This window comes from Seriola aureovittata, chromosome 4, assembly GCF_021018895.1.
Source record: "Seriola aureovittata isolate HTS-2021-v1 ecotype China chromosome 4, ASM2101889v1, whole genome shotgun sequence".
Lineage (NCBI taxonomy): Eukaryota > Metazoa > Chordata > Actinopteri > Carangiformes > Carangidae > Seriola > Seriola aureovittata.
This window is the reverse complement of record NC_079367.1, coordinates 9,812,413-9,839,419: the sequence shown is the minus strand read 5'-3', so window position 1 is coordinate 9,839,419 and position 27,007 is coordinate 9,812,413. Positions and strand designations below refer to the sequence as shown.

Sequence of the window (27,007 nt, the reverse complement as noted above, 5' to 3'; positions counted from 1 at the left end):
GTGTGTTTAGGATGAGTATCATCAATTTCAAGTTTTTTTTATTATTTTGAAATATAATCAAAATAATGTAATTTATTTGCGTTTCTGCTCTTTTCAGACTGTAGTCTATTTGTATAAAACCAACTAATAATTCGCTCATGTACGTCAGTTCCGTAACAAATTAGTAAACTACCTTTAAAATAAATAAATAAATAAAAATTCCCGGACAGCATATTTTCAAAGCTTTAGTCCAACTATTAACCCTTCAGCGAACAAATATTTGAAAAATACCTACAAAAAACGGTAAAATTTCAAAAATCCATACCATATGTATGAAGACTGCAGTCAGTTGAAGGTACAATTCAGTCATGAACAACATATGCTTAAATTTTCCACCTAATGTGGAAAACATCTCTAAAAATTAAACAATTGTAATATTTTCTTCTATTTCACTACATTTCTAAACAAAGCTCAGACTCAAATGTCTAAGTTTGCATGATACACCCCATAGTTAATTCAATTTAATTCAAAATTCAGAATTCAAAGAAATCTTACAACGGGACACAAAAGATGACTCAAGACAAAGTGATGCATTTCAAGAAGCAGCTGTATTCGACTATAAAGGCATTTCTAATCCAGTGTCTCTAAGCTGTTTTCTTAATATTTCAGTGTAAAAAGCCTAGATTCTAATAGAAAAAAGAAACAGTAAACCCAAAATAACATTTCATAAGAAAACAATCATTGAAAAAAAAAAAAAAAGAAAAAAAAAAAAGAAAACAAAATCCCCATTCACCAGTCACTTCAATTAAAATAGAAACACCTTTTCATTTTTGCTAACATTTTCCCTCAAAACAAATATATTTTTTTCCTTATATATATATATATATATATATATATGTATGTATATATATATATCTATGTATCTATATATTTATCCTCAAGGCAGTTGGTCATGGCCAAATTAATTGACCTCATCATGGCCAATTTTCATGTTTCAAAGTTAGAAAACATAGCTAGAATGGAAGAAAATGACTAGCTGAAGCACAGTGTGGGACCACTGCACTGGCCAACAAATAATATCTCATTTTGAGTTAGAGGGAATAGTCTGTCAAGGCAGTGTGGCACGCAGACACACTTCCTCTGGAACAAGTGCAATGCAGAGAATAAATTTCTCACACATCATAAAACTACAACGCACTCCTCTTTCACAGCACTCAGGTTGTCCATCAGATTCCCTCTGCTTGTCTCCTCTTCCTCTAACTTCTCTATCTTGCAGCAGTGAAGGCTTGTGTTGTGCTGTTTTGGTTCTTAGCCATTGCCGGGAGCTCAAAGTCCACTTGATGGAGAGACACTGCAGTAGTCAGGGAGGTGGGGCTTCTGATCCATCCTCGATTATTGTTGTTTACTCCACCCTCTAACTACCATCAGAGGCAATAAACTGCTAGAGGATGTCTGAGCTGAACCATCTGTAGCAGTGTTTGAGGTTGAACAATAATTTGTCAACTGAGAACAAGAGAAACAAGGATCCCAGCATGCCAGCATCTTGCTATTACAGTAAAAATTTGATAAGTTGTCCCTGAATACTGAAGACTGCTCTATCAGTAAATGGTGTGTCTGATAGCAGAAGGGAGAAGACACAAGTAGCAGGATTTCTGCAGAAAAGAGGGTTATGATGAGTCTACACAATGACGAACTGGAAGAGCAACTGTGGCTGTAGCTATGTGCTCTGAATTTGTTCCGATGAATAGAGCACATAGAGGACACGAGGGGACGGGATGAATGAACAGGGGAGAGATGGGATAGATGGGATCACCGCTGCAATATTAGTGAGTGATCATCAAAAGTGCCAGATGGCGACGTGAGGAGGTTCCCTGGGTTACCATTTACATGAAGTGAATATGCATGTTGTACACATAAGCAAGTATGCTCATATGTGTTTGTGTAAGAGAAAGAGAGAGATAAAGAGAAAATGTGTAGGTGAAAAAGAGAAATCCCTGGGCTACATGGGAGGGTGCAGTGGAGGAGCAGTCCCAACGGGCCTCAGCCACCTCCATCTATCACATCCCTCCATTACACCTGACACTCAGCAGAACTATGTGCTTCTCTTTTGCAGCTCCTGAATAAAGGCTGTGAAAGAGGGGAGGAGACACAATTATAGTTGAAGTACTGTATATTGAAGCAAAATTAAATTTTTAAAAATTATTTTAAGGGTACATAATCTCACCTCCAATAATTTCCTCCTTGACTTTTTGTAGTTCTTTCCGCACCTCCTCGAGGATCTCCTGCAGAAACATTGATTGGAAAACGATGTTAGTCATGGTGACATGGTACTTTTAACACTTGGTGTGCTTACATGTACTTTAGCAACCAGGTTACTCATAGAAACCAGGTTACGCTGGTTATCGAAGAATATGTTTACACACACTGCAGTAACCTGCTTTCTGTAAATCTGTGTATACATCAGCATACAGCAGCAGGTGGGTAACGAGATACCTTTCCTCCCCCGACCTTATTTTGGAAGCATTGCTTTCTTATTTTAACTCTACTGAAAGAGCAAGCACTGCACTGGTCTTAATGGTTTTTTTTTCCTGGTGTGGGTGTGCATGTAATCACCCTCATTCAGGTTCAGCTCTTTTGCATTGATGAGAAATTCACCTGTTTCATTTTCTCTAAATCTGAGTCATCCATTCCACCTGCATCATTACTGTTGCTCGCTGGCTTCACCCTGTAAGAAGACAACAAGACAGACAAATATAGACAATTATTTTATGTTTCTGTAGTCCATAAAAAGCCAAGAAGGTCCATGGGATTGCGTTGAACGGGCAACTGTCAATCAAGCTCATCACAATAGTAGCAGAGGGTTGAAGGAACAGTGAAGAGAAAGGTACAGAAATGTACACACACCCAGAGATGCAATGAGGGTTGCCGTATCTAAGCCCATTAACCCACCTTTCAATTCAATTTCAATTCCAATCTATACCACTGGTATAGATTAAAATAAACCTAGCTGGCATATTTGCAGACATATATGCACCAGTTGAGCTTATCCACCTTTTAACCACCACATGTCTCAACTACAGTATATAGACAAGACAAGCTAAGCCATCTGAATGTTTACCACAAGAGGACAGCACCAACTCCAGCACTCAGAAGTGACATGTAAAAATAAACATTAATCACACTGTCAGGTTTATCTTCTTATTCAATTTTTCAGAGATAACACTCAGCTGGTACACCTGCAAGTCCCTCAGGTGCATGCCATTCTGTGATCCATTAGAGGGTGCCATCAACTGTAACATATGCTACCTCAGTACGTAGATTGCAGTAATGCTGCGCTAAACTGAAGAGAAAAGAAGAGCAAGGGGAACTAAGGTCACGAGTGAACGGGACAACATGTATACCTGGAACCTTGGGACAATGAGGGAGTGGAGTCCATGTTCTTGGCGATGGAGTTATTCCTGTTAGTGAGACACACACACTCTGCTCTTAGAATGGAAATGGTAGACAGTCACACACAAAAAGCACATTTGTCCAGAGGCATACGTGTTCACAAAAGCTCACACACTCACACACACTGATGGAGAACTACTCTTAGGATGAGTTCAAACATGAGACGCCAAACACCAGGGGGTTACAGATTTACTGACGATGGCGGCACAGAAATAAGTGAATGCAGGATTACCTGGTCATAGACGATTTTTCCCAAGGTCTTCTCAGGGTGTCTGAGAGGGAGGATGCATAAAAACACGAGTTATTAACATTCATTTGTAGATTATGTAAAATGAATATCTGGATGAATGTAGGTGGCATGCCACAGATGAAAGTGTTCGCTTCTCACCGCTTTGACCTTGAGGCTCTGAATCATCCTGTAAAGAAAGAGCGAGACCATCTGTTAAGTGTGAGTCATCCTCAAAATGTGTCTATACTTTAGTTTAAACTATCCATCACCTACAGTGTTTTGTCACATATATAAACAGATTATTTGTTTAGGATTTTTATTTTTTTATTTTTTTATATTGTGACTAAAAGCAGACTCTTACATTATCTTGTGGCTTCACAGGTGGCTTCTCTCCAGTATCTGCAGCTTTCCTCCTGGTATAAAAAAGGATCAGCTTAAGTTATATTATCATGTACAGTTGAATAGACCAGTTTGAAGAATTAGTTATTCACAGAATATTATGAATTTTAAATATGTCAAAGGAGAAATGGGATATATGAGAAAATTAAAACAACATAAACAATATGAAAGATGGAATACAGTAACCCTCATTGTCTATTTTTAGAATGTGTGCAATGGATATTTTATGTGACTGAAAACTTGTGGTGTTACCCACCTTCGTGCCAAGATGGCACTCATCTCACCCATCAGACCGCCTCCACCTCCCCCTCCTCCTCCTCCTCCAATAGAGGAGTTGCTGCTGCGGCTGGGGTCACCTCTGCCTATTGGAGCTGCAGAGCCTGTGTCCTCCTGCTGAGGGCAGCAAATAGCAAAAAAGAGTCAGGCAGACACTGTGTGGGCATGGTGACTCAATAGACACGGACGCACGACTGCTGGTATAATAGCTCCCTCATGTAGGGACAACTATTGTATCAGTACAGCAGCAGAACACCATTTGCATAATTAGGAAAGCACATAATGGATTCAATGGTTGTACATTATCTTAAACTTGACTCTAAAAGCAGCAACAGGGTCACAAGGGCTATCAGAGGTTTTGTTACATACACACCTTAGATGTTTTGCGGAGTTTAGCTCCTGCTAGGGCAGCTGCCAATCCCCCACCACCTCCAATTCCCCCACCACCAAGGCCACCTCCTCCTCCTCCTCCTCCTGCAGCTGGCAGGGGCGGGGCTGGCGGAGGTCCGGAGGGGGGTGGTCCCGGTGGCGGAGGGATGCCAGCGGCTGGAGGCAGCCCAGGGGGTGGAGGAGGGGCCGGTGGTGGAGCAGGGCCTCCAGGGGCCAACGGTGGAGCTGGAGGAATAGGGACTGAAAAAAAGAAAAGAAAAGATAGACACCATCAGTGACAGTGTGATGCAGGTGCACTGTCATGTAGCTTAGAAAGAATAGGTCCCACACAAAAGTAAAGCCATAGGCAAAAGGTGATGAAATACTTGGTTCACAATCCAAAACAGTGGTCCAATCCAAAACACTTAACGCTCCAGGCTTGTGTTTGGTTGTTGCATATACATTTATTCTATTTACATCATAGCACCATGAATCACTCGGTTTTCATCACACAATCTGACTTGTCTGAAAAGTTTTATCATACAGTCCAACAGATTTTGACCAACATTTTATTTCTCACACATCGTGTGCGTACCTTAAGAAAACAGACAAAGAAAAAGGACTCAGTGACATATGAGGAACTGTTAAGCTGGACTGTATTGTAGTTAAGTAAAGTTATGTTGACCAGCCCAGGTGTTTCCTGACCTGCAGCTGCTTGTCTTTCTCTGTCCTGTCTCTCTCTTTCCTGCCGCTCCCGCTCTTGTCTTTCTCTCTCCTGTCGTTCCCGTTCCTGCTGTTCCGACCTCTGCTGCTCCAACCTGTGTACAAAGAAACATATCTGTCAGCGACAAATAGGTGTGAACATGCTCGAAATAAATAAGTGGTTGGACAGGACAGATAAATAAAGCTGAAAGTTATTTCATTAGTAGGATTAGACAGAATAATCATGACCAAAGGGGCATGATGGGCAATTCCAGCTTGTAGCCATCCCCAATTTAATGTGTAAAACGTTCCGCAGTTTATTGGATCATTTATTCAACAGCCATTGTTTTCGAAGAACTCTGTCTAATTAAATAGAGTATTTGGCATTTGTGTGGAGAGATAAAAATCAGGATTTGTAACTTTGATACAAAAAAGGATGAGAGTTGGAATTCATGGCTTCTGATTAGCCTACTACTGAAAAGTCCACAGCTGGACATGGTGGCCTAATTCGAGCTGCTTCTGTTCACTACTGCTCCCTCGCCTCTCCCCCAACACATCTGCCACTCACAACAGCTGTATACAGAACATCACACATACAATGTACTCATGCACCCACTCAATTTAGCAAAGGTCTACACATATGAGCGCAATCATACACACAAAAAGTCAAGAGTCGCTGTGATTTAAAGCTTAGGCGAGTGAGCTCAGGAAATGGGTAGGCCAGATCAGGTCTAATTTTTCTTGATTTTCTTACAACAATGTAATACTAATGAGTACTGTCATCGGAACTAAAAGCATTCATGCAAAAAATCTCTGCTAACACCATTATCTATGCCGGATTTCAAAGGTTTTAATGGCTCCCTCAGCCACAGTATGTCAGCAGCAGCTAGTAACTTGACAGACAGTCCCTCAGACCAATCACAAAGCCTGCCTGACTGTGCGACATATTACCTTTTAGTCTAAATAAGATTAAAAGGTTAATGCCTAGTCTATGCAGGCATGCGTGGTGTCACCGCAGCAGTCCTGAATGCTGGAGGAACAGATAGATGGATGGGGAGAAGGTGGGGTTGATCTGGGAAGTGTCTGCCTCGCTGCCTTTTTAACCTTTAACATACAGGGGCTGGCTGAGGGTTTAGCTGTGTCAGGCTAATGCCATCAAATCCTCTACATATGCGTGTGTGCAAAACCGTGCCAACAGGACTACTGCAAAGCCAAGACAGCTTGACTTGCTATTGATTGTTATGCAACTAAACCCAGAGGATAGTTTGCTCCTGCTGGGAATGTAAACTTCACACGGCCTCACAGAACAGCCAAGTTGTCTAAATGGTAAAACCACTTGCTTCCAAAGAAAATCTACTTGTTAAACAATTGCTGACATTGCTTTTCTCTGGTCCACAGGATATCCAAGAGGATTCACAAAAGCATGTGGCTAGGGGGTCATTAGATTTAAAATAAGTAAAAATACAGGTTGGTAGCATTTCATTTAGAGGATGCCTGAAGTTACCTCCGCTGTTGTTCAAGCTCTTCTGGAGACGGACCATTTGACACCGGGCGTGGGAGGGTTGCATAGCCTGCCGAAACACAACAGAGGAAATATCCTTAATACAAAAAAAAATTAAAGAACAAGGGATTAGAAATTGTTGTAAATGGGTTTAACCGCTCTCAAACAACCTCTCAATTTATGTGCTTTTATTTCTAAAAATTATCTTCTCTATGCATGCATTTCAGTGTATATAATCTGAGGACTGTGTAGACAGCCATGATGTGACAGAGGAACATAAATGTGTGGTGTGCCCAATCAAGGACCAGACCTTTAAGGCATTTTATAGTCTTTTTTTTTTTTTTTTTTTTTTTTTACCTGCATTTTAAATCAGTAGTAGAGATACAGACAGGGGTATGACATGCAACAAGAGTCCCCCGGCCATGGGTCAAATCCCCTAGCAGGGGTTTGAACCATGGACATTGCAGTTATGCATATATGTGCCTTAACCATTAGGCTACTGAGCCCACAGCTACAGCATTTCATGGTCCTTCATTGCACTGGGTTTGCCACATTGTACCAAGGCTATTCTCGTTCATGGTTCAAGAGCAAAGCAGGATCAGATTTAAATAAATTGCCAGCATGGTGTAAACAAACAGAATCAAAGACTCAGAAGGTTGGGATGAAATAGATAAACTATGAGAAATTAAATTAAAAGTACCAACAATTGGTACAGCTAGTTACAATCAAATTTTTGCAAGAAGGGTTTTAATTATGCAGAAAACACTGCAATAAGATGAGACATGGATCGGGGCAGAATATCAACAAGTCGTATGATCAACAGTCAATATGAGAGGACATCAGTAATAGAGAGGGAGTAGAGGTTTATACTATCTTAGAAAACTATTGTTGTATATGATCTGAGTGAGAAAATTCAACTGCATGGGAAAAAAAGGTACCAATCTTGTATAACAGCGAGACCCAGCAAAGACACAGCACAGTGCTTTTTAAAAGACAAAATAAAGCACATTTTTCACATAGACACAACAGGATGGGCCTTGCTAATGCATCATGTCCTCTTATTTTCTCAGACCATTTGTTTGTTTTTCTCATGTGAAAGTCTTGGTGAGTAAGATTGGACGCACTTTCCAGGAAATGTGTCATAATTAAACGCTCAAGAAAGAAAGAAAGAAAGAAAGAGAGAGACATACATAGATAGATAGATAGATAGATAGATAGATAGATAGATAGATAGATAGATAGATAGATAGATAGATAGATAGATAGATAGATAGATAGATAGATAGACACCAAAAAGTTCTTAATTTGTGCATAAGATAAATCTGTATGTAGAAAGTTTTTGATGAATGAGGCCCAATCCGTGGTGACCAAACAGCAAAATCCATGACATAGCTACTAATGTTGATGTGACAGGGAATCTAATGAGAACTCATTTACCTGCGTCTGCCATGGAGTTGAGTACCTCCAGAGCGTGAGCCATGCAATTGGCAAAAAGAGTAGCATCCTCCTTGCTGCCAAAGTTGAGCCCCCACACCTGCCGGGCATCCCGCCACTGGTGGAAATTGGGTGTGGCCTGATTATACTTGAGACCTCTCACAATTGGACAATTTATAACCACCTGGGGAAGGAAGGGGACAGATGGTCAATACAGGGATCCTTTTGGGATGAGTGCTCCTGTGGCTTTTTGTCTTTATTCACACAAATGATGACAGTTCTAAAGATCAGATTTGAAAATATTAAACCGAACCAAAAACTGCTGGTCAGAAGTTTAGAATAAATACCTTCCAAAAAAACCCTCCAGGAGGTGGATCCCTCACTAGAAAAACTGGAAAAACGATTTAAAACTACCTAAAAAACCCACATCCCTGCTTGAGCATAAATTATCCTAGTTTGTATTCCACCCAGCAGGTGGCGTGAAGCCTATGAACCAGGAAGAAAAAAAAAAGTTCTGGATTTGAGCGTTGCCTGAATGTGCTGACGCACCATTTCACTATTTGTTTAACAGCCTCTGGATTCCACAGAGCAGACAGGAGGAGAGGAGACCCTGTCAGGGTGAATATCGGAGCGATCAACATGCACTGAAAAGAGAGGATAGCAAGTTCAGCTGCCACTGCAGACTGATATTACTAAATTCTCCACAAAAATACTGAGGATGTAACCAGAAGCACATTTAAAAAATCAGGATAAAAGGAGGAGCTTTAGCATCTTTTTGAAGTGAAAGAAAGCAACATGTTCAAAAAGCCTGAACGCCTGCAGAAAGACCTTAATGCCACGGTTCCACTTGTGTTTTCAGTGAAGTTTAATCATCCAGTCACACCAGGATGCGTAAAAGAAATTGAAGAGACAAGCATAATATAATCAAAAAGTTACTCTATATGCAGACAATAAGAACAGGAGGAAAAGGGGAGAACATGGACGTAGAGGGAAATACAGCCACCGTACATTCTCTCTCGTCAGCTTCATGCTGGTCCCATTCCCCAACATCCTAAACCAAGTCTTCATCAGACACAAATATAGAGTCCTTATTGGGTATCAGGCTTTTCCCTAAATTGTCACAGGAAATGTTTGAACAGGCTAACTATCTCGCAGGAAACACCATCCACTTTAAGACCAGTCTCTGGGGAACACTTTAGAGTCGTGAATGTTTAAAGAAGGAGAGAGACGCTGATGCAGCAGGGAGAGGAGGAGGGTAGTCAACAATAGACCCACCCAAACTCAGTTTACCCAGCTCTTTAATTTAGAACCTGCCCACCTTTATCTGCTGAGAACTAGTGAGTCATAATCTGAAGATAACACCAAGAAAACCATGTTGGTTTTCCTTTCCATTAATGCCAACATCGTGCCCAAACTTAAAACTACATGTTCCACAAATGTTCAGCTTGTGTGTCTTAATCTGTATCCGCTGCTAGTCCATATGAGGGGTTAAGCAATGTGTGTACATCCTTAAGACCATTGCTAATTCAAGGGGAATATGACTAAAAATATTATCTTGATATTTTAATTATATTATACTATATACATCTTGATATCCATGTATTTTTTCAGAAAATGGCTTTTCAAACGTATTTTTTTCTTCATAACAATCTCAATATTCTTGAGACCAGTACCAAAAAATAATGAAAACATAATCTTACATTCAAATTACTATAATCTGTTTTTTTTCTCCTAGTGATGTAAATGACAACGAGGCAGAACTCTATGAAACCAGGTATTGGCTAAATGGCTGCAAATTACTGTAAAGTTAAAAATGCCCAACACTTGAAATGATCACAGCAAGTTGTACACAATCAGAATAGTTGTTTGTGTCTTCCAGCTTCTCCTAGAACATCTATAGAGCTATTATCTATATGTTCTTTCATTCCCAAAGCACAAAACAGTGGGAGTAACAACCAGTGCTGACAAAACCATACAAGCGTACTGTCATTTTAAGAAATTTCAGCAAGGGAGGGACACGCCTTAACCTCTCTCGCTCTCCCAACTTCCTAAATTATGATAAAATGAATTGAAACAGGCCTGTAGAGGTGATGCCTTCTTGGCCCTGCTGAAACTGAACTCTGTTGTAAATCTACAGCAGGCCACAGCCTGAACTCTGTACTGGCAAGACATTTAGTCTCCTGACACAGTTATAATAAGCAATGCATCAAAGTAAATAATTGACCATGAATGCACATAAAAAGCAATAAAACTATAGAGCGATTGACAATAATATAACTGATAAAATTACAGTGTATGCAGTAAATATTCTCAATATAATCACCAAGCCCTAGTGCGTAGTATCATATAGCTAGTGATAATGTGGATGAATGGGAACATACAAAGATAGACTGTCTCACACCTACGAGCTTACTCATACACCCATAGGAGTCCACAGACGCCCACAGGCCACCTGACAGAGACAGATGAATGAGGTACAGACAACCACATACACTCACACTTCCAGAGGCAAAGTCACTCAGACACACACACACTCATAACACACACAGTCTGTCAGACGAACAGCATGCCCAGAGCTGGCAGATTTACCTGCTGGTCTGTCTGCATCTTGCGTCCCACTATCCTGAAGGCATTGTTGGAGGGGTTGTGATAGATCTGGACTCTGCTGAAGGTCTGGGCTCCAGCGCCCGCTGGAAGCCACTTCTTATTGCCATCGTCATAGATCATCACAGTGGCCCGAGCCTGGCAAATACTGGACTCACTGGAAGAGAGATGGAAAGAGACTACATCAATTTCCTTGAGTGTACAAGGATCTCGCTCAGGATGCAGTCAGTTAACGTAAGATTTGATTCTGTATTTTTTCAAAAACGGTCCTGGCAACCAAGCTTTGCGTTCTTTTACCAAAAACAGCACCAACAAAAATCACATTATATGTATAAAGGCTTTAAAGGGTGCATCATTTCCTGTGCTTGTCCACGCCTGCAAAACACAACATATCTACTTACAGCATAAAGCTTGCATCTCAGAGCAGAGACTACTGGTAACTGCGAGATGCAAGTGTAGCCACAAAAATATAACCACATAGGTTTGTGGTAGTGACTGCACACTCAGTCAACAAATGAATGATCAAGCAATCTTTGTGGCCGTTACCACAGAGATTTGGTATGTTTTTTCTGGCGACAGGCCTGAGATTGAATAGATATTTGTGGATATATCTGGGAGATGCTGACAAAGACTCATGTTTCTTATCCATTTTGCCTGTGCCATGTGTGACAAGTAATGTCATGTAATGTTCTTTAACTTCAACTTCGGTGAATCCAACAACTTTACACTCATGTGCAAGTATAAAATACAGCTATTTTACTATCACAATACATAATTTAATGACAAATGACACATCATATTACAAGCTAAATAACATAATGTAAAACCTGTTTTTTTTTGTTTTTTTATCTTTAATCTGGACATAAGATATATTCATTATCATTATTTTACCAGTTTCAAATACTATCAAATGATGGTATGTGGTGTGGACTGCAGCTGGAAGGGAAGAGGCAAACACAAGGGGAGGTGAGGAGGAACTGGAGACACCGGATGGACAAACGGATCAAAACACACTCCATTATAAACAAACCATTTTAGAGATGAGAGCCAGATCTGAGACTAGTCGGGCTTCATCTTGTCTAACCCACGTTATCAAGATACAGGATGCTAACATACAGTATTATGACACAGCAAATAATAGATGTTTTGGGTTTTGCTGATGGTGAAGTTTCTGACAAGATGTCAGTCAGAGAAATACATCAAACTTTCTGGAGATATCATGACAGTAATTCAAGGGTTTCCTGCCTGTACAAAGAGGAGGATAAGAGTAGCAAAGAGAAAACACCATGTTCTGACACATACACATGAGGTAGGATGTGAAAGACCAAGAGAAAGAAAGCAGCAATGTGTTGATGTGAAAAGAGAAAAAGATTAGTTTGATCCCAAACAAGATGGGGAGGCGAGACAACAATGGAGCCTGACAAAGACAGGAAGTTGTGCCAAACTCCACCAAAGAGGCAAAGCAAGGCTCTGGAATCTTCCACCTGCTCCACATCAACCTCCACTTCATCTCACTTTGTAAGAGGAAGAAAAAAACACCCACATGTGCTTTGAGATCAGTGACAAAACATTTATTTATAGTTACACTCAGGCAGAATACGCACAGGTAACAACACATTCAAGAATGTCTAGTTTAGTTAGCAGTGCTAGAGCCTGCAGATTGTGTGCATGTTTGCATGCGAGACGCTGAGATCTGCAGATCAGTTTCTTTGGAGAAAAGAATGCCATAGCCCATACATATACAAACTGGAATAAGAGTAGAGTAATCTGGTATCATTTAACTAAATCAGTCATATCATTCATTTATAAATCCAGGGCCCACTACATGTTACATATTCTAACTTGAAATAGATTAATTAAAATTATAAAATATGTTAACATTTGTTTACAATTTATTATTGCACTGAACAGCCTTGAAATCTAAACAGATAATGTTCATGCATGTGTCCCACCTACAAAAAAAAAAAAAAAACAAGGTAACATTGGAAAAACCAAACGTATAATAAATACATTTAATAGTGAGTACAGTTGGTGGAGGAGGACACAGAGGAACAAAAGGTGGCTGGGGTGGCTTGTCAATTCCAATTTTTTAACCATTCCTACCCCCTCCTCTCCTTATTTGTTCCCCCATGCTCTCCCTATAGTCCCCTAATCCATCTCCTCCACCTCTCCCTCCATCTGTCCTGCCCATGATACAATCTGCTGCTTCCTGTGACACAGCACCAAAGCCACAACCTACTTCCTGCTGCCAGCACTGCCTAATAAGGACTGCCACAGTCTGAACAATCAATGTGCACACACAAACAAATACACACCCTATATTTTCCTACAAGTTGATAACATTTAAATTGAGTGTATATTAATTGGAAATTATATGTTTGTTTCACTGCCAACAATGAGGCCAAATGAATGAGAGAATAATAAGGAAATATGTAAGTTTGGACGAATGATGAGGTGTTTAGGATTCCTGTTAGAAACAGTGAGTGACTTCTTAAATTGAACTGTTTACAGGTTACAATTTCACAACACATCAGATAGCTTTGGGTGTCAGTCACAGAAAAATGTATTACATAAACTTCAAACATCTTCCTGTGATTGTGTTTTTTTGGCACACGTCATATTATAATAGTGCCCATGGTGAATGTTAGTCCAGATTTTCATGGTAACGTTCTCTCCTCTGCTCCATGGCTAGAGAGATTTTTGCAGATGTCTTGCACTTTACCTATATTATATAGGTGCATATATAGCTATGTATCTAACAAGATCAGCTAATTTGTGTCTGAATTTTTAAATCGTCAAATTAGAACATTCCTCATTTCAGGAGAAATACTTTCAGGCAGAAAACCCATCATTTGAGGGACCTGTAACTAGGTTAGATCTCACCTTAGACAATGAACAGGTTAATAGTGACAAATGAGACAGGACCACTACTAGAAAAAATTAGTAACAAAGAAATAGTGGTGACATTTGGGATTAAACTGGTTGACAGAGGAACCTCAGCAATAGAAGTTAGTTTTTCATTTTTCAGACTCTGAAGTTCCTGATGGTGTATGTTGTATTTATGCTGTAAAGAAGTGGATCAGTCTACACTAAATGGAGGTAGACTGACAAATTGCTTAGGCAAATATACTGGGGATATTAGCTTACTGCAGATATATTGCATCTGTGCACACATCAGCTGACAAAAATCACAGAACTGGCAAAGATATGCTTAAGATCATTTAGAGTAGTGCCACCACATAATTTGTCCACCAAACAGCACTAACAAGTTCATTTTCAAGTTCAATGCAAAATCAATGTCCCACTTAGTATACAGAATATCTCAGTCAAAATTCTTTTAAAAAATATTTTCAGAGGGCGTTTCTATAAAATGTCTGTCTGTCTGTACGTTATGCATTTTTTTTTGTGTGTATGAGCAGGAACTAAGGGAACTAAGACTACACAGAGGGAACTAACTGAACATTTTGAAAACAGCTTATAAAGGAAGGGTTTTTACAAGGAAGATAAGGTACACTGGCAAAGGTCAAAGCTCTTACTGTGGCCTCAAAACCTTCAGCAGGCACAAGCCTGCCCATCGGTCACATCAAGCAGGTGAAAACCACCTATGACTGGTACTGCATGCGCTGTAGCATCCGCTGATTTCATCTGCATCAAGCATGCCGTTGATGTGTTTGGCAGAGAGGGCTTATGGGAAGTGGGAGGGGACAGAGACTCCGGCCTGGGAAATGGATGCATATTTAATGGCAGAGAAAGCAAGGGCTCAGGAGTGAGATTGAGAGTGAGCAACTGCATTATTGATAGAACCGTGGACACTGAAACTCTAAAAGCGTGCGGCACACGCGTATAAAGAAAGGGACTTGCACACACCCACACACCTGTCAACCTGCCAACATTTGTGTCCATGTGTTGACCCGGCCCACTGGGTCTAACCTGCGGCAGAAGACTCATGCCTAGGTTTGACTGCACTGTGTTTTAGTACTGGAATAAATGATAACAGGCACGGCCATAAACAATCTGTTCCTGTCCTTCCTCGGACAAAGACCACCAGTCCTCTAGTGAGGACACTGACCCTGACCGTGGATCTAAGCTAACTAAGTGACCGGTTGACTTAAGAGGTTTTCTATTAAGCACAAATAGGTCACTGGCTGATGCTCTGGGAGGGATTTGAGTCACCATCCTTTAAAACACCTCAGGCAAAGGACTACACCATTTCAGCACATGAAAATGACCAGCAGGATGAAATGCAAATCACTTGTATACCTAGAAACGCACTCAAAAAGGGAACCAAGTCTGTCTTCAGTCATCATTATTACAGCCAGCCAGAGTTCCTCATCGCTCTGTGGTTCTTTGGTCAGTGAGGGGTTAACAGGAAACCGCAATGCACGGGCTGGGGCACATGCTCTCTTGGAAATGTCTGTATAAGGCTGTGCTCTCAGAGCTTTTCCCCAAATGTGCTGGCAAGTACAGTCAAGCCCAGTTGCTCTGTCTTTTCCCTCCTCCTCCTCCTCTTACCTGACCCTCCCACCACACTCATCTGCCACTCTTGACTGCTTGCTCTGCTTCCTTTCCGTCCAAATCAAAGAAACAATTTAACCAAGTATAAGAGCTGCACGGAGATGTCTCTTGATGGCATCCCTGCATAGATCTGTTTCACAAAATAGTGTGTATATATATATATATATATATATATATAAATATATATAAATAATAACTCATACAAATAAATTCCACATTTCATATAATTGTGTATTTTTAGTGTGCATTCATGACATAGTTTCACTAAACACAATGACACACGACATACAGATACAGTCATGGGGCTGAGACAAGACAGACCGAAGTTACACAGCGTTGTCTAGACACTAAGTAGAGTAATACCACTTGTCTCTGGCTCTGTCCCTCCTTATTCACCAGGCTTCTTTCTCCTCTTGGAGTTCATAACACCACTATATGAAAAGGCTTTTTTTTTTTGTCCTCACAACTCCAGCCAACTATCATTTTTTAATGATGTTCAGGCTTTTTGAGTTATTCTTGCCTTCAGGAATAAGTGTCTTTCTGTGTGGTAATCAGGCAGCAAAGACCACTGAGGCAGTAACTCATGCAAAACATCTGACAAGCTACTGCAATACATTACAAACAATAATAGCTATGCAGCTCATCAGTAGTTGAATGTTTTTTTTACCCAGCCTTGTGCATTGATTCACACCAACTCAAAGTCAAATATGAAACATAAGATGATTAGTAGACTGTAGGTGGCCGTGTTGCACATTAAATACGCAAACAGTGACTCATTACTTGTGCCGTTAAAACGTCATCATCAGAACCAGACAGAAAATGACAATAAGTCACTTAATACTGTGTAACCAAACCACTTCCTCATTCTACTTGACAACAATAGAGACCACATTTCACACACAATACATTTTGAAAAATATTGATATTGTGGGAAAAAAAAACATCAATTTAAATACCCCTCTATGATGTGCATAAGAAAAAAAATTTATACATGTTTTTCCAGTCTTAGTTTACAGGTGAATTGCTGTTTTTTTTAAATATTATAGTTAAATGAAAATTATTTACTGAGAAACTGAAATGACTTATTCATAAGTTCATAAGATTGAATGAGTGGATCGATTTATTGTGATAACTCATTCATAAAGTTAAGGGTTAAACTTCCTGTTTCCACCACAGCACCTGAGTGTTTGACCTGTGACAAAGCTTGGAAAGTTCAGTTCCAGAGAGACACACACTACCACACAGAAATGAAAAAAGGAAGTTACTGTAGTTGAAAAGAGATAACATGAGAAAACTCAGCATGTGCTAGTATGTGAATGCTCCTCTGTGTACAATGCCCCAAATCCCCGGCTGCATGGTCAATCAAGTGTGACATCGGTACATTTTCTTTTTAGTCATTTCTTTATTGCAAGAGACTGAATTATCATTTGAAATAAGGGTTTATGGATTAAGGAAGGTTTGCATAAAAAAAAGAAAGGGAAATGTAAAAAAATAAATAAAAAAGAAAAAGCCTGTTAGTATACTGCTGCATCATTACAAACACTGAACTGGGGTCATGATGGTGGTGAAGTACTTGACCTCTGATGCTGACTCGGACATGGGCAGCCCACACAATAGCCTGCTGACGGTCATCTGACAGCATGCTGTCCTCATACCACCCTCAGGGCCATGTATACGGCTGTCAGTGATGTTCAGCTGGGCCACATGACACTGGAATTAACCTCTAAACCACATTCATCTCATGAAAACAGCATGTTTCCCACGTCAGTATTCAATGACTATCACTGACTGCATCCGTAGGTGCTAGATAGGCTTTCAAACTGCAAAGGGCAGGTCCTGTTGTGAGAGACGGCTGCCCCATAAATGTTAATATGTAGCTCAACGAACAGACCAGAGAATAAACTTGTCATTGGTGCAGCCTATTTTCTTCAAATATGAGGTGGATGGAGAACACAAACAAGTAGAGCAATCTAAACATAAATGCTAATTATTTCTGAGGATTCCCATGGAAGTTGTCAAATATGAAGCAAACAGAAAAGTTTTCTCATGCTTCAATATGCAACATTTAACAAAAGTGCCATGACCTAAAACAGGAAATTAAAGCAGAACCAACATGACTTCGCAACAGCCTTTCAGAGGATGAAGTTGAATACATACTCTATGTAATACAATGAATTTTAAAAAGGAAAAAGACTTTTTGGAAAGCAAGCAGATTCCCTATAATCATCCTGCCATTTTTGTAAAGGTTTAATAAAAACTGAAAAAAACTTTAGACTAAGGAGAGGGCTGGAAAAGTAGCTAACTCTCCTTTCTGCTAACTTCACTCCCTCTTTCTTTGTCCTTTTCTTCATGCCTGTTTCTTCTCACACAGGTCCTAGCATGCTGCTAAAAGCACACAAATTGACACACACACACTTGCTGTAGGCTACAGCTTTCTGACTTCACGAGTCAGCCACACAGAAACATGCACCCAGGCTATATCAGTTATTGTCAAAGTTTTCTTCTCAATATTTTTGTCTGAATAGAGTCAGTCGTCTCCAGCTAAAACTCCTCTACTGAGAAAAGCCCTCAGCGTTCTTTGAGCGCTGACTCATCCTTTGCCTGGCATCGTCTATGGAGGATTGTGGAAAAGTTGAATGGACGAACTTTCATTTTGTTGACCACTTCAAGAGTTGAGATGAATTCTTTCCTGCTTCTGAGGCAGCGTAGGGCAGTTTTGTGTGTGTGTGTGTGTGTGTGTGTGTGTGTGTGTGTGTGTGTGTGTGTGGGGAGGGGGGGACACGACTGGCACACTTAATGCCCATATTTGGAACCATCTCACCTCTGTCCTCCTCACTGAGCTCAATTCCTTTTACAGGTTGGAGCACATCCTCTTTGACTCAGGCCAAGGAGGAGGCAGACAGGCTTCTCTGGAGAAGAACAATCTACAGAGAAAAACTCTCAGTTGCCCTGACTTGTAACACTCGTTCCCTTTGCACTGAAGAAAGGATGTCTTCACTCAACTCTGAGCCCGAATGTTGGGCAAAGACAGAGTTGAGAAAAGGAGGAAAGAGAAGGCAACACCTTAATCACATTTCCTGTTTCTCATTGATATTGAGGCAGGAGTGCGTAGACTTTGACCTTATGTTAGCCTGCTTTGCAGATAGTGGCTACTTAGATAATCCTCCCATTGGCCCTGCCAATTTTTGGCCGGCTTACACTCCATCTACTCTGCACTGCGTTTCCTCTTTCTAAAACCCACCTACAGTACGACGCACGACAACAAAGCTAATCGTCCAGCTATGAGCAGGACACCAAGTTTATGATAGAAAACAAAGTGTAATATAGAGTGTGCAATAAAGACCTCCACAATTAATTTTTTTCTCATCACATGTGGACGCTTTGTCCACTGACGCCAGTTACTTGATAACTGTAAAAGCCTAAGCTAATTATTTGCACAACCCAAACAGTAAACAAGGAAAAAGGTGGACATAAAGTACTGTCAAAAGGTCTGAGGCACTTTTAGTAGTGCTCCCGCGGTTAGAAAATTAATGAGATACTACTTTGATAATGAAATAATCGTGTCATTTCACAAGCAAAACTGCCAAATATTGACTGGTCCCAGTTTCTCAAAGGTAAAGATTTGCTGCTTTTCTTTGTTATATATGACAGTAAACTGAATATTTTGGGTTTTGGACAGCGGGTCAAATAAAATAAGCAATTTGTATACATCTCCTTTAGGAATTTCATCTATTTTCTGTCATTTTATAGATGGAACAATTAACCAGTTAATTGAGAAAATAATCTGCAGATTGATCAATAATGAAAATAATCTTTAGTTCTAGCCCTGATGTTGAGATTCTTATCCATCCTGCAGTACCATCAGGGAGGCATCTGATTGGTCCCAAATTAATTCAGCACCATGACAACAAGCCCAAACATACATTCAGTCATAAAGAATTATCTTCGGTGACGAGAAGTAGGAGTCCCGCAACAGATGGTGTGACCCCCACAGAGCCCTGATCTCAACATCATGGAGTCAGTCTGGGATTACATTAAGAGACAGAAGACACCGAGTGTACTGGTGCTGCTTTAAGGCCAAAGGGTGGTCACACCAAATATTGATATTTAGGTTTTTTATGTTTACTGCACTTTGTATGAAGTTAACTGACAAATATAAACTATTAATGGCATTATTTTTGAAAGCATCCTCACTTTGCATCTATTGCACAGTTTCCTTGATACGTCCCTCTGCTCCACAGTTTAACATTTCTTAAATCAAACCATTCAGACATGATTAAAGCGAAAATTTCTTACTTTGAGGCTATTTGCATACATTTCCGTTTCACCATGTTGAAATTACAACACTCTCATTTCAGGGTACCATAATGTTTGGTACATAGCAATGGTAGATTTATTAAAGCAGTCATGTTTAGTGCTTTGTTGCATATCCCTTGCATACAATGAGTGCTTGAAGTCTGCAATTCATAGACATCACCGGGTGCTGAGTATCTTCTCTGGTGATGCTCTGCCAAGCCTCTAATGCAGCCATCTTCAGCCCTTGCTTGTTTCTGGGGGTGGTCCCCTTAACTTTACTCTTCACCATATAGAACGCCTGGACAATTGGATTTAAATTGGGTGACTGACTTGGCCATTCCAGAGCTTTCCATTTTTTGTCCATTTCTTGAGCTACCAGGAAGATTAACCAGCTCACCAGTTCGTTCTTGATATTCCACACAGTTGATTTTGGTAATGCTAAGGTTTATCTGATGTCTCTAATGGTTTTGCTTTTGTTTTTCAGCCTCATAAAAGGCTTCTCTGACTTTCATTAGCGCAGCTCTTGTCCTCATGTTGAACAATGACAACTACAGACTGCAGAGAGCTTAGAAGCAAGCAAAAAAAAAGGTGCAAAAAAAGGGGTTGTAATTTCAATATGGTGAAACCAAAATGTATGCAAATACCCTTAAATTAAAGTCTGGAATATGCACTTTAATCAGGTCTGAATGGTTTGATTTGAAAATTTAAACTGTGGAAGAGAGGGACACAACATGGAAATTGTGTTTTTGTCTCGAACATTATGGGGGGCACTGTATAAACTGTCCAATCCATGTTTGGTCTGTTGCTGGCTGAAAACTTTGTACAAACAAAACAGCACAAAGAAACATTCAGGCCAGTATTCACCCATGACTGACAGGTGAGGAAAACGATCTTGAATGAAAAGATAGTCCTCTTCAGACTACTCAGTTGACCTCCAAACCCAGGGCCTAAACTGAACTTGTACCAATCAGAAAGAGCAGACTGCTGCTCAGACTCAAAAAGGCCAAAAAGGCAAATGCTGTGAGCTCCTTGGAGCATCCAGGACAGCAAAAACTGTTTCTGTAAACAAGATTATGTGCATCGCTATTCATGCAAGCAAAAACAATATATATATCAACCATGCAGAAAATGGCTGTCTTCAACAGAAGAGTTCAAAACAAGTTCTCCTTTCAAGCCAGTCTTTCTCTGTTAAGTAATAAACCTTTATCTCATATCTGATCAAACTCTCCTGAGGCGATAATATCCTTCATTATGACCCACAGTATAAGTGGTGCCTAATGATAATGTAAGGAAACTGTCGTACAACAAATCAGTAAAGCAGTTACTGTTTTATCTCATACAGCCTTTGCGAATCAGCAGTCATGATTATCCCAATAAGTGAAGTTAAGATCTGAAGACCTGAGTACTAGGAATCTTTAAGATGGCTGACAACATAAAGCCGTTTTTATACTAACTGGCATCCATTACACTCCATTAAGCAGTGGACCCCTTTATGAACCCAATGTATCTCTGTACCCATTAGTTGTGCTGACCATACAATATATCACTACAGCATTTCTCCACACAGCAAGCTTTGGTTTCACTACGATGTTAGATCCAGGCTCTCCATCATCTGGGATGATGTCACTCTCGTCTGGCTACTGCTGAAAAGACCACAGATGTGCCTTTAACTTCATTTTGTCTACTCTAGGACTCTGCTCGATTTCACACTGATGATGACTTGATCTTTCCCAGAAGAGAAGTCAAAAAAGCTTGAATACAGAAACGTAATGCACATACATTTTTCAGCTATTCATACATGTCTGGTGTTGTGTCCACTGAGGCTATTTCCACTGGTTAATCAGAGGTTTGTAGATGGAATAAAGACTCATTTTTTGCTGACTACTTCGCTACATCAATGAAAAATAGCATCAGAAAAATGGGTAGAAAATTGGCAACAAGCAAGGTGAGGTCAAGAAGTTGCACAGGTCCAGTCACCTCACTAACAGATTAAAAAAAATCTTAAACTAAAATGTTAAGATAACTGCTCCTAGTGACCACTATCAGCTTCCATGACCAGAGACTGACGTCGGGGGGACAGATACATGTTTATGATTTGTTCAGATTTTTTTCTTGATTTACTTAATTGTTTAGTTGTAACATTGTAGAAACGTTGTAACATTTTAGAAAGACATGAAAAATGCCAATTATACCTTCTCTCAGTCCAAATTGATGTATTCATATAGTTTGTTTTATTCGAATAAATGCATAACATGTAAAGATATTGAGTTTATTGTCATTATACGACAAAGAAAGCATCAAATCCACACATTTGAGAAGCTGGAAACTGAATTGGTTTGGTGTTTTTGCTTAAAAAGTGACTAAAATGAGTCATCAATTATAAAAAAGTTGCTCAATCCCAGCATGAAATTGGCAAAAATGAGGACACTGTCCGGTTGAATGAATGAAGTGAAACGATTCAGTCCGAGTGTCAGATCAATACATTCTGCTTGTAACTGAACTCTATGAATTGATGAGAACTAACAAGGACAATTTCCTATGCTTCAGTCCATGTATGTTTATCCAGCATAATGTGTTTCCAGCAACAGCCATGAGGACCTACATTACTTATTAGCAGGGTTGCGTGAAATGACAAGATATACCCCAAGATGATTTAGATCAAGGTAAGTATCACTTTAATATTTCTGGATGTATTAGGCAAATCAATGAGGACTGCTTATCCTTATCCTTATCCTTACTTCTCATAACAATATGACTTGTCATGTATGCCATTTACTTAATTAACCATGTGCAGTCTCAGCCCCATCTGGTAATTTCATCTATGAGAAGGTTCTCATTTGAGTCTCTGCCCAGTCTAATCTTAATTTACAAAGATACAAAACAGAAAAGCAGCTAATCCAGTCATGTGAGAAGCTGGAACAAGAGAATTGTTGACATATTTGCCCGATTTTGATTGATTCGATTTTCTCTATATCACAATATATATATTGATGAACTTGCATGACAGAAGAAGAAGCATCCACATTATTCACTGCAAGCGATTTACACAGTTTTTGCCACTTCCTGTGACAAAAAAGATTCAACACGAGTTTCAAAACACCAAGTTCATTGAACACTGCTTAATATGGATGAAACACATCCAACACGGTAGTTAGGGTAAAGGTTATGTTAAAAATAAGTGATCACAGAAGAAACAATACCATACAGAGAGAACATAAGAGCCTAGAGGCACAATTAAAGAAGGAAAACATCGGCCACCACCAAGGAAACTGGATTTGTCACCAAGTAGACAATGGAAGGTTTTGTATGTTGAGCAACTCCTGTAGCACAGCGTCTAATCCAAGAGGCAGGCTGGCATAATGGCCTATTTATGAGTATGAGAAGTGGGAGGACCAAGAGGGGTATAATTGTTTCAGGGGAGGGGGTAGCAGTGATTGGGTGTTGTGAGAGACAAACTCACAAGGCAGAACCATTTTAATAATGGAGCGCATGGAGTGAGGAAGCACATGGGCTTTGTGATCATTTGGACACACCGTTACACCAACTGCGCGGCAATGCACTGAGGAGTATCCTGAAGTGCACATCAACATGCAACTCTTTATGACGCATGAAATAAACCCATTATTCTTAATCCATTACAGATAAGAGTTCCCACAAGCACACCCCAATTACCTCAAATTGTTATTGCTTCTGGGAGGCGGGTGTTAAGTGTGGATATTACGAGGGGTTTGGTTGAAAAATAAATTAGAAAGGCTGCTTATGTTCACCATAAAAAGTGTGACAATTTCAGGCATGCAGAATGTGTCCTATCTATTTGGGTACACCAATTTGCCAGTCTGGTTAAGATCAATGCAGTTTTACAGAGCTCTAACCAAAAAATGTCAACGTTAAAGTCCAAATTGAACGAATACTAAAGTACAGTATGTAGGACAGTAAGTAAAGTATTTTTTTGCTTGATATTTTGAATTTTAAAATAGATTTTAGGGAGTAACAGTCATTGCACACAAGCTGAAAGTCTACTTAGCTTCTGCGACTGACATCAGACTTCAAAGGAAAACAAAAAAAATTGTGCAAGAGATTAGAAGAACAAGTGGAGACATGAAAAACCGGCATCTCATCACACCAGACGAACAGTGTTATGAACATTACACAATAACACAGCATGAACATGCAGCTATCGCAACACCAATGAGTTTCATCTTGTTATCCTTACATGGACAGACGCAATAATATTGCTAAATTCCTTAAATAACAGCTACTGGCCTGTTGGGACATGGGGTCAAGAAGTAGAACATTAGAGGAAGAAGATATGACAGCAAAACTGGTAAAGATCACTGTTAGAGCTGCATTCCTCTCAAGTTACTGCTTAGGCAGAAAACAGCTGGAGCCGAGACACAAAGGAGACTGAGGGGGAGGCCATTTCCTTGCTTTTAAGGCTGATCAATAATAAGCCTCATGCAGGAGTGTGAGGAGAACAGTGAAGTAGCCAAGTTTGGCGTCGCTTCCAGGCATGTAGAGCTTCTAAACTGAGCACAGGGAACTCCTTAGACTGCAAAGAGCGTGTTAAGCAGATGCATTACACCTGTCTGTGTGTGTGTATGCTCACATCATGTGCTTTAATACTTGACCCCCCGAGGCAGCTATACTGCTGGTGTCAGATATGACAGGTCCTTTAATCACAGAGACCCAGTCAGTGAGTCACATTGGGAGATGGGAGTCACCTCTCTGTAAAACAGCAGTGAATCATAAGGCAGATGGATGCACTTCGGGTACCTTACAACCCATGGATATGAACCAACAGACGAGCGCTCAAAGTGGTCAGTGAAGATGACGCTTTGGTTTCTACCAACTGCAAATGTAAAGGCAGCTTAAAGTTGGGATTCGTTACTGAGCCATTTTCTCAACTGGGTCAAACTGTTGAACTTTTGACCAACTGACTGCACTTCTGTGTCAACATTTACATTCCACGGGGAGAAATGACAATGAACATGAGTGGAGCTGCATTCCAGTCTTCACCTATTATACAAGGTGACATGAACTGTTTAGGCCACAATGGAGGGCCCAGCAGGAGCAATATCCATTTAGAGTGAGGTAGTCAGATGCTACCTAATGACTGCCGAGAGACAGGGGCAGGATGAAATTTGAATGTAGACATAAACACTCTCCAATTTAATGTTTACATTGCTTGTTTTTGGTGCCATATAATTGCTGCTGTGGTTTATGGATGGAGAAGTGTTTTCTGAATGTAGCCGAGCAATTTGACAATAAAGCAGTTTGCTTATCTTATTGATAATCTATGATGTGTAATAATTTTATTATGCACTATAGCAGCAGAACAGCGTGCTGTCATGGTGATAAGTATGTTTGTGTCCGACAATAATTCTTACACCACAGGTATACTAAAGAGGTACAATGAGAAAACAGATGCCATTTCTTCCATAGCAAACTGCCTATGTATTATGTAAAGTATGTTATCATAGTAGTCTTTGCTAATTGTTGCATCAGTTTAATTAATGGCCTCATTAGCAGGGTATGTTTAATGCACGACTGTGGCCGGAATTCAGGCAGCTCAAGTGCCTCCTGTTACTGTTGTAATCAAAGTTACCGTGCAGAAGTATGTGCAAAACAAATACAAAACTCAGACCAACCCATGTGCCTGAGCTGAGATATATTATTACAGAAAGGGCAGCGCAGTAAGATTCAGATAAAGAACTAGTCACACAGGTTATCAGCATTGCACCACCATACTTCATCTCATGGTCCATAATGAAACACACATTTGTCAAGCTCTAAAATTACAACGTTGGCCCTTGACACAATTGGAGTGCTACTCTGTTTAAATGTGAAGGAGGGAGGAAAAAGAATTCTTAAAAAAATCAGGCTAGAGAAGCTCCAGCCAGCAGCGGTGGCTTCAAAGCATGTAATTGCCAACTGCACAGGCTGTGACAGGATGTGGAATTCGTGGACATGAAATTTCCACAGAACAATTTTGTTCTCGGTGCAAACCTCTGCACTCCCAGAGGGAGAAAAATAGTAGGAGAGGGGGTGAGTTTAAAGTGTTGTCTGTGGAATGCATGACATGATATAAACAGCACATGCATTTGCAGCAGCAGGGTGGCCAAGTGGTTATTGTGCAGCCCATAGGGCAGAATTCACCCTGCTTAAGTGCCTTTGAGTAAAGACACTATTACTCTCACCTCAAACCTTAGTTATAAACACAGTGTTGTTAATATATCGTACTTATTTTTGTATAATTGTGTTTTGGTTTGGGCACATGCAGAATAATTCTTAGCCACTGCAGCCAAAAGAGCAAAACAAAAGAATCAACATGGAGTGTTTGAAACAGATACAAAAGTATGTTGTTGTCATCTGACCTGCTGAACTATCCCAACTTGTGAAAATTTTCCTTAAGGCAACCACATTTGTACCAGGTAGGACTAGGCTTTCATTACCACCAGCGCACAACAATACTTTTTGATACACACATTATCGAGTTAATCACTTGCAAAGGTCACAAAAACCTGCTTCAAAGTCTCATGTGTGCCCCTGTGGTTGAAACACCACTACAACAGCCACAAGCGGGGAGTTATTTCTGGGTGAGAAAATGCGATTTTATGTGTTAGAAACAAGGGAAGGGGGCAAATAAACTAACCGGCAGCCCCCAGAGAGGTGTTTCGGGGGCAGCATTTACCAGTCGCCTTTGTGAAACTAGTAGCCGAAAACACCAAAATGTAGCCGGGAAACACAATGAAGGTGAAGGGATTTGTGCCGCTTTACCCACCTCATTGTTCTGCCAGAGTGGAGATCCTCTCCTCGTAGGCAAGTTTGGCTGACTTCAGAGCTGAAGCCCGGCTTTAAAAGTCAAACCGGTGAAATAAAAAAAACGAGAAAAATCGGCGACAAAAAAAGGGCATCTACACCCGCAAACGGGGTAGCCACCAGCGGGATAAAGAAGCACACCTCGACGATTTCCTGGTTGTGTGGAGCGGGAGAGGAGGAGGGGTAGGAGGGGGCAGAGAGGAGATACAGTAGTGGAGCGGGCTTGTCAACTCAAATCACTATCCCACATTTGTTTCTACGAGCGAAAGATGTGAAGCCGAGGAGAAGCGTGGCTGCAGCAAAAAAAAAACAGAACTTCTCTTGTCAGACTTTGAGTCGGTTTACCGCTCTGTTTCTAGAGATTAACCCCGTATGTCTGCGTCGGACTTTCCTCCGCTCCCTCCCTCGGTCGGTTGGTCTGTCGGTAGGTCTGT

At 40.4% G+C, this 27,007-nt stretch overlaps 1 protein-coding gene across 3 annotated transcripts; it reads right to left on the bottom strand.

Moving 5' to 3' along the window:
• Positions 1 to 568: 568 nt before the first annotated feature.
• vaspb (vasodilator stimulated phosphoprotein b) lies at positions 569 to 27,007 on the bottom strand. 3 transcript variants are annotated; one of them, XM_056373964.1, is made up of 14 exons: positions 26,536 to 27,007; positions 10,929 to 11,100; positions 8,343 to 8,523; positions 6,909 to 6,975; positions 5,408 to 5,520; positions 4,707 to 4,963; positions 4,314 to 4,450; positions 4,020 to 4,071; positions 3,818 to 3,845; positions 3,662 to 3,701; positions 3,381 to 3,437; positions 2,635 to 2,704; positions 2,204 to 2,261; positions 569 to 2,106 (listed from the first exon to the last, which is right to left on the bottom strand). In XM_056373964.1, the coding sequence occupies exons 1-14, from the start codon at positions 26,538 to 26,540 to the stop codon at positions 2,072 to 2,074; spliced, it is 1,272 nt and encodes a 423-aa protein (XP_056229939.1). In that variant the 5' UTR covers positions 26,541 to 27,007; the 3' UTR covers positions 569 to 2,071. The 3 variants fall into 3 exon arrangements, with proteins under 3 accessions (XP_056229939.1, XP_056229940.1, XP_056229941.1); XM_056373965.1 differs by having other exon boundaries at positions 4,314 to 4,447; XM_056373966.1 differs by lacking the exon at positions 3,381 to 3,437.

Coding starts and splice junctions, on each gene's coding strand:
- vaspb (XM_056373964.1), bottom strand. Junction 4,072..4,313: donor AGTGCCATCTTGGCACGAAG/GTGGGTAACACC, acceptor TTTTTATACCAG/GAGGAAAGCTGCAGATACTG. Junction 2,107..2,203: donor CAAGGAGGAAATTATTGGAG/GTGAGATTATGT, acceptor CCTCTTTCACAG/CCTTTATTCAGGAGCTGCAA.